The sequence below is a fragment of the Arvicanthis niloticus genome, chromosome 23 (assembly GCF_011762505.2).
Source record: "Arvicanthis niloticus isolate mArvNil1 chromosome 23, mArvNil1.pat.X, whole genome shotgun sequence".
In the NCBI taxonomy this organism is placed as follows: domain Eukaryota; kingdom Metazoa; phylum Chordata; class Mammalia; order Rodentia; family Muridae; genus Arvicanthis; species Arvicanthis niloticus.
Window position 1 is genome coordinate 19491689 of NC_133430.1, and position 8185 is coordinate 19499873.

Here is an 8185-nt window from a genome sequence, read left to right on the forward strand (position 1 = left end):
ATGTTGGATTGAGCCTAGCAGCACCTAGCACACTATGTTTTTGTTGAATCTTAGAATCTCATGAGATATGACTTATATGTAACTGATTTACAAGTCACTGTGCGGTAGCTAGGGACTGTTGAAGAAATAATCCACATGAATATTTTATTTGTAGCTAAAACTAATCAGATCTTAGCCAATCACAGAGGACTCTCATATACAGTCTGTCTCCTCAGCAGATTTCTGTGAGGGCAGCAGCCTTCTCACTGTTGGTGGCAGCCTTCACAGTGTTGGTTTCCCTCAGGAGTGTTCTCTTCATCTCTGTCTCTCTCTGCCAGGTGCTGGACATCCCCAGAGTGCTGGACATGCTGAGACAGCAGAGGATGATGCTGGTGCAGACGCTTAACCAGTATACATTTGTGTACAGAGTTCTCATTCAGTTCCTGAAAAGCTCCCGGCTCATTTAAGCTCCAACACTTTTTTTTTTTTATGGGGACCCAATCATGTGAAGTGTTTACAGCTTTGAAAACAAAAAAAAGGAAAGAAAAATGTGCAGCTCCTACTTTGTTCCCAGTAGTCCCATGTGGAGATCCTGAACAGGAAGTGTGTACGAAGAGCGAAGCAGCATGCTAAGCACGAGGCCGAGGCGGCCTGTGGGCCCGGGACAGGCCGAGGAGGCAGGCGTGCTGCCCTGGCTGCATCTGCCCAGTTTGCTGCACTTGCACAAGTTCTGGAGATTGTATTTTCTAGACAGTTCTCGGTCTTACTGAAGCTGCACTGGGCAGTTCTGGCAATCATTAAGGCACACAGACTTCTATCTTAAACTGTTTTTTTTTTTTTTTTTTTTTTTTGATAATGTAATTTTATGACTAAATAGGGATTTTTCTTTTTTAGCTAGAAGCTGAACTTCTCTGTGGGGCATCCACAGACTGTGTGGTTCCTGAGCAACTGTATTTAAAACCATCATTAGCTTTTGTTTAAGAACAAAAACCACGGAGGAACTAAGTGTTTTATTCATGAAATCCAAAACTAAAGAAAATCTAAAAGTGTTATTTTAAAACGTAGAAAGCATTTTTATATTCAGAATGTTTTTTAAAAAGTTATATATTTGTATCTTCTATATTTTCCAAATAAGAGCTCAATTTGTTATGATACTGAGTCAGTTAATGTAAAGTTGGGGAGGAAGGCACATTATTTAAAAATCTAGCAATCAGATTCACTATTTTTTCAGTATTATTAGTAAACATGAGTTTGATTTTATTGGTTGAAAATGAAGAAAGAGCAATTGCATAGGATGGTTTAAGCACTTTTTTTTTTGTTGTTAAAAATGAGTTTAATATGTGTGGCTTTTTATTTAGACAACAGTGGACCCTATTTCAAAGAGAAGGCTCTGCGTATGTAAGATGACCAGGGGAAGAGTAGGTGCGCGGTGCTCACACAGAAGGCGTGGTTGTTACACAAACGCTGTGTTATCTGTGTTCACACCAAGAGCAGAGATGGAGAGGACCTTAGAGGGCTGCTCCACACAGGGAACTCAAGGCCTGCCACCATGTCGATGACTGACTGTGTTTATTGGGGTTCTTCCTGTCTTTCTTTTCCCCACAAACAAGTCCAGGTTTACATTACCATTAGAGAAACCCCAAGGCTTTGTTTCCCTTAGATTGAAAGAAGGAAATAGTTAACAGAGGTTCCTTTCCCTAACCCAAACTTATGGGGACAGCAGAAATTGCTTTGGTGTTCAGGGGGTACTTGAATTTAGCACCTTAATCCTGTCCTCGCCCCAGGATCAGTTCTAGGTACTTGGCCTCCTCCTCCATCCCATTTGGGCACATTCTCAACTGCTCCGAACTGGGTCGGGTTTGAAGCAGAAAGTGTTGTTTTTGGACTAGGCTAAGTCTCCTTTGGGAGATGTGGAGGACAAGCTGGCACCCATAGCTGAGGTGTGTCATGTTCATGTGTGTTCGTGCCCCCACATCCTAGGCTGTCGATTCAGTGTAGACCTTCTAGAATGTCTGATCTAGCACCAGCTCCCAGATGACTGTTCTGATTCGATTGTGGTGAGCCATCACCCACCCTCCATGACAAGTGTGTGCACCAGCCCAGCTAAGCACAATAGACTCAGGTGGACAGCACCCTCCGGGTGGGATTGTGTGCTTTATTTTCCATCTCAAGCCGTGTGAGGGACAGAACTTTTCTGAAGCTTTTCTTCCAATGGTACGTTGTTTCAAGATGCTTTCCTGTCACTTTTAAACATTTGGAAATATCCCACTGACAAGAACACATATTGTAAAACAAAACTTTAATTAAAGAGTAATATATGGCATGTTTGTGTTCCTGTTGCAATACTTTGATAAGTAAATTCCTTCAGGGGATAAATTATACTGTTTAAATCTGTTTCTCTTCAAATGTTACATGCTTGACATCGCTTCTACGGAACACTAATTTTGAACTTAGTGACAGCCAGCAAATGAGAATTTCTGAGTGAAAATAACTCATTACATTATTGCATTCAGGAACAATGTAATTTTCAAGGGCCAAATCAAAATTAGGGTTTAAAGGTTTGCCATGCCTGAGTTGAGAATGTTACTAGTCTGTCTGCCAAGTCACGCACTGCTTCATGCATCACTAAGGACTTTAGTTCCTTGATAGGACTGATGTCATACCAAAATTATCAAGATGTACATTTCCACAAAAATAGGTTGTAAACCAATGTTTCTACTAGTTAACTTTGGTATTTCTGGCATCAGTGTTCCTGATTTCTGGTGGCTTTTGCTGAAGTTTCTGTTTGTGGAAGCCTCGTCTTAGAGTGTAAACTAGGTGTTAAAACTCATCAGTTACTGTTTTCCTCAGGAGCGCCTACTCTGAGACCTTCAGAAATACATGGAATTTAATATTTGAAACTTTTTGGTAGGTTAAAACAGATGTGCACCCTTAGAAACTTCCAGAAAGAGAAATGTCTAGCCAGGAACACAGAAGGGGAGGGCAAGGTTACCATACAGCACTCTGTGTTAACATCATGGCATGGCCAAATTCATTTCAGATAGGCCAATATTCTTCCCTTTCTCTTGCAGTGTAGAGATAGAAGAAAGTTGTTTAATATAGATGTAATAAATATATATATTATGTAAATTATATAAAGTATATCTTGTATATGTAATATAAATTATATATTATATACAATATTTATATAATATATTATATATCTATACAATCTTATAAATGTAGACTTCTTAATATTAAATATTTTTGTAAATATAATTTATACAAATTTTACTTAATATTATATATATAATTTTAAGACAGTTTCACTGTGTAGAGTCTGTGATGGACTCTGTAGACCAGGCTGGCCTTACTCCTTGAGATCTGCCTGCCTCTGCCTTCTGAGTACTGGATTAAGTAAGGTTTTTACCATCACACCTGATTTAAATTATGCTTTTAAAGGAAACTCTCTTGGATATAAATTTAGTAAGAAGAGAGCACAACAAGCTAAAATGATCTTTTACTTGAAATTCATTTTTAAAAACTAAACCTCACATGGGTCTTTTTTGAGTGACAGCTGAGAGAACTTTTATATTTCTGCTCTAGTCCTAGTAACTGAAATTATGTCCAGAAAAGGGTGCTCCACAAGTTTGGGTTGGATAGAGGATTTCAGAGAACATTTGAAGGGTTCTTTGGTTGCATAAGTGACTTCATCTGGGCTCTTTGCATGATAGTCACATTTACAACGATGCAGTAAGTGCTTGTGTTGATTCCTTTGGTTTATCCCTCAAAGCCATGCTGGAGGGGTAGGTTGTGGGGTGTGACGCCAGCAGAGAGGGAAGGTGAAAGGTAGGAAAGTAGTAGCCACCAAATCTGTTGTGCCCTCCAAGAACATAGAGCGCCTGCTCTTACTGCTGCACCCTGGTGGTGAGATGAGGGAATGAACTCCCTGCTCTGCCAGGGAACCGGGACTGAGACTCAGTTCAAGCCAGATTGGTCCGAGGTTCATAGGAAAATTCACAGAAGTGGTTATCTCAGCATTTTCTGCAGAAACCTGAATGGTGCACAGGTGGTAAGGTGCCAGATGTGGGGCTTAGGCATGAAGCAAGCATGAATGCTGTCTGAGATCGTAGTTGTGAGGTGAGGTGAAAGGGTGAGTTAGCAAAGCCGCCTACATTTCCCAGCATGCTTGCTTATCTACCACCTGCTTCCTGGCCTGGTAGCTGGATTGAGATGGGAAGGAAAGTTTATAGCACCAGCAGAGGGGCCACCACCAAGGGCAACAGCACCATCTGGAGGCCATCTTTAGATCATCACATGTGTACAGGAATCAGGTCTTCCTGACAGGAAGATTACCTTGAGTAATCTGGAGTTCATGAAAATTTCAATATATTGAAGATTAAGCTAGGGTTATTAATAATATATCAAGATTGTGTGTATGCACATGTGTGCGTGTGTGTGTGTGTTCCTTACTGAAGCAGGGCCTGTTTTGTTTCTGGACCTTTACTTACTAAGCTGTTTCACCAGCTTTGGTTTTTAAACTGTACATTATTTTAGTTGTGAGACATGAATAACACCCATTTGAGTATGCACATGCATTTAAAATGTTTTCTCTTTAATAAGGTACACATATCACAGGTTAGTGTTGTGGAAAAGTGTCAGATCACTTGAAATTAATGGACATCGAGTGACACAGATCTTTTCACTGCATTAGTTACTTTTTTCTATTACCATAACAAAACACCATGACTAAAGCAGCTTATAAGGAAAGCATTTCATTGGGCTAACGGTTTCAGAAGGTTAGGGTTTGTGACTACCATGCAGGGAACATAGCAGCAGCAGGCAGGAGGTGATGCTTCAGCAGTAGCTGAGAGCTCACATCTCTCTCCACAAGGAGGCGGCAGGGGGAGCTCTGAATGGTGTGGTCTTTTTGAAACCTCAAAGCCTGTCCCCAGTGAGACATCTCCAACAAGGCCCCACCTCCTCATCCTTCCCAAACAGTTGCGCCTTAGTCATAGTATTTTACCATAGCAACAGAAAAGTAACAAAAAGTCGATGGTGGTGGAGCAAAGGCATGGTGGCAAGAACAGCTGAGAGCTCTTGATCTACGAGTAGGAGGCTGAGACACATGGGCAATGACACTGAGCCTTTTGAAACCTCAAGCTCCCCTGACCACCTCCCCACCCCCAAGTAATACAGGACCTCCAACAAGGCCACACCTCCCAATCCTTCCTAAAAGGTTCCATGAACTGGGGACCAAATATTCAACATAAGCCTCTGGGGGCCATTCACATTCTCATTCAAACCACATTTATATAGAGTTAAGTGTATAAAAACAATTTTGTTAAGTCTTAGAATTTTATACTTATATACATACATATATAAAACATTTAATTGTATGTATGTATGTATATAATTTAAATATATATTATATTTAAATTGTGTTTATATAATACACATAGTTTATATATATATACTCACAATTTTAAATAATATCATAAGGATATTAATACATCCCTCAAGAGTCTAAGTACCAGACATTAGAAATCCCATTGAGGCGGGGCAGTAGTGCCACACGCCTTTAATCCCAGTACTTGGGAGGCAGAGGCAGGTGGATTTCTGAGTTCGAGGCCAGCCTGGTCTACAGAGTGAGTTCCAGGACAGCGAGGCTACACACAAAGAAACCCTGTCTTGAAAAACACCAACAACACAAAAACAAAACCAAGAAATCCCATTGAGTTGGTCAGGGGAATTCACGAGATCCCCAATGCAATACAGGCTCTTGCCCTTGCCCTTGACTTCCTCCTAGAACTCGGAAGTTAAGTCCCCATTGCTGGTGACACGACACACTATAGTACAGGACTTGGAGGAATTGAGCTGGGTCTGAGCTTCTCTCTGAACTAGCATAGTACCAGAAGGTGCCATTTAAAGCTGCCGAGGAGGAAGAGTAGTCAATCAATAGTCCTATCCAGATGTGATGCCTACGAACCACAATGACCAGATCTGCAAGATATTTCCAAAGGTACAACAGTGGCACTTAGATTGTGTGTGTGTGTGTGTGTTGCAGTTTACAGCTCCCATCACTGAAGAACTGAAGGAGTCAGGGAAGGAACCAGAATCCAGTGGAGCAGAGGTCATGGATGAGCGCCGCTTACCAGCATGTTCTCCATGGCTTGCTCAGCCTTTTTTCTCATACAAACTCACCTGCCCAGGGTGGGCACCACCCAGGGCATGATGGTCCTATCCACATCAATCATTAATCAAGGATATGTCCCACAGGCCAACCTTGTGATGGCATTTTCTCAGTTGAGGTTCTCTCTTCCCAAATGACTAGCCAGAACAATTGTCAACATAACACACAGACATATCACTATTTAGCTATAGCCTTTCATATTTAACCCCAAGATCTGATATTAGTATCAATACCTCAGTGAATGTGAGAAGTTGGTATGGAGTACGGTGGTGGAGGCACTTATATCTTGGGGGTGGGGTAACCAGCAGCTGTCTGATTGGATTTAAGGCCCACACAACAGGAGGTGAGTCATGCCTGGTACTATAAACCTAGCCAACTACCCTACCCATGGCTATTGAGGCCATAGAACCTAGACGACTTGCTCATGCCACTTTCCCAAGCCAGTATCATTTCTAACTGCATCCTACATATTCATTCTGAAATCTATAGGTAAGTGTAGACCTCACCCCTCATTAAACAAGGAATTTGTATTACAGAAAGACACAATGTCAAAATGCAGAGAACCACTAATCATGGGTTTCTCAGACTTAGTTGATATCGCACAATCCCTCCACCAGATCCCAAAGCTTAGGAAGATCCAGAGGACAGGAGCATCTGCAGTTTAGGGAAGAGGATGAGAAAATAAGACCCAGAGGACCCTGATGTCTGCTGGGAGATTATGCTGTTTATATATGATAGGAAAGTTGAAATCATAAACTCTTAATAGTATGGCTGCTCAAACAAGACCTGAACAATGAAAACACCAGTTGCCATCCCAAGTTAGATGGAAGAAATCCTACGCCTAGATGAAGAGCAACAGGCAATTTATGGCTAAAGAGAATAGTTGACCTTCCTCAGGGATGACGGCTCCCTGATTCCTTATCCAAAACCAAGTGGCCAACCAGAAAAACATACATATTGAGCAACACTAAATGAATTCAGCAGGTTGTGCTTTCATATACTTATTCGTGTGTGTGTGTGTGACTAAAAAGAAGCCACGGATCTGAGCATGAGCAAAGGGTGTGTTATGGGAGGGGCTTTGAGGCTTGGAGAGAGGAGAAATGTGTGTGTGTGTGTAACTTAAATTATGGTAAAATTTGAATATCAACGATACATACACTATAGCAATTTGCCTGAAAAATGTTAGTTTTACTTAATAAGATTAAAAATATAAGAAACCTTAAGCCCATATGAATTAAACAATATCTTATTATATTCTCCTTTCAAAACTGGGAATTTGCACCATAAAAAGTAGCTGTCCTGCATTCCTGTTCCTTCTCATTTTGCCTCAAAGCCTTAACCTAGCCTCCTTAGGACATGAATGAATTGTTAGACAGCCAATGACCAGGGGATCCAAAAAGAGACGCTTACTTCCTCTCAAAGACCTTACCTTCTAGAGTGTGGCCATTATTGCTGGTTTTGTTTGTTTGTTTTTTGGTTTTTTTGTTTTGTTTTGTTTTTTGTTTTTCGAGACAGGGTTTCTCTGTGTAGTCCTGGCTGTCCTGGAACTCACTCTGTAGACCAGGCTGGCCTCGAACTCAGAAATCTGCCTGCCTCTGCCTCCCAAGTGCTGGGATTAAAGGCATGCGCCACCACCGCCCGGCGTGGACATTATTGCAAACAAACAACACAGTACATACTGCAAACAAGTGGAGTGGACAGCCAGTCAGTCACAGGAGGTGGCACATTTAAGCTGAGCTATAGAGAAGGCTTAGAGCTCTGGGGAGTGTGGAAGGGAAAATACTTGGAGAGTAAGTGCAAAGACACACAGAAGCAGAACAGGCAGCAGGCGGGGCAGACTAATGCCTAGAGTAGGAAGGAGATGAACTGGAAGGACACAGCTTTACATGGTTAGCAAGAGCAAGTGGACACACTTTAGGAGCAGCCTGTGGGTGTTTCACACAGTACTAGTTTACTACTTAAGATTATGGTGCTGTAATTAAAGCCATCCAATAATAGAGAATCAGAGGCTCGATACTTCAGGCCACAGATGAA

General features: G+C 41.5%; 1 protein-coding gene across 2 annotated transcripts in view; it reads left to right on the forward strand.

Moving 5' to 3' along the window:
• Ptpn21 (protein tyrosine phosphatase non-receptor type 21) overlaps nt 1–2302 on the forward strand; it is a 56179-nt gene extending 53877 nt beyond the window's left edge. For both annotated transcript variants that reach the window (XM_076921455.1, XM_076921456.1), the window contains exon 19: nt 318–2302. In XM_076921455.1, the coding sequence (XP_076777570.1) occupies nt 318–446 (129 nt within the window). In that variant the 3' untranslated portion in view covers nt 447–2302. The remainder of the gene's footprint in view (nt 1–317) is intronic.
• The last annotated feature ends 5883 nt before the right edge of the window (nt 2303–8185 follow it).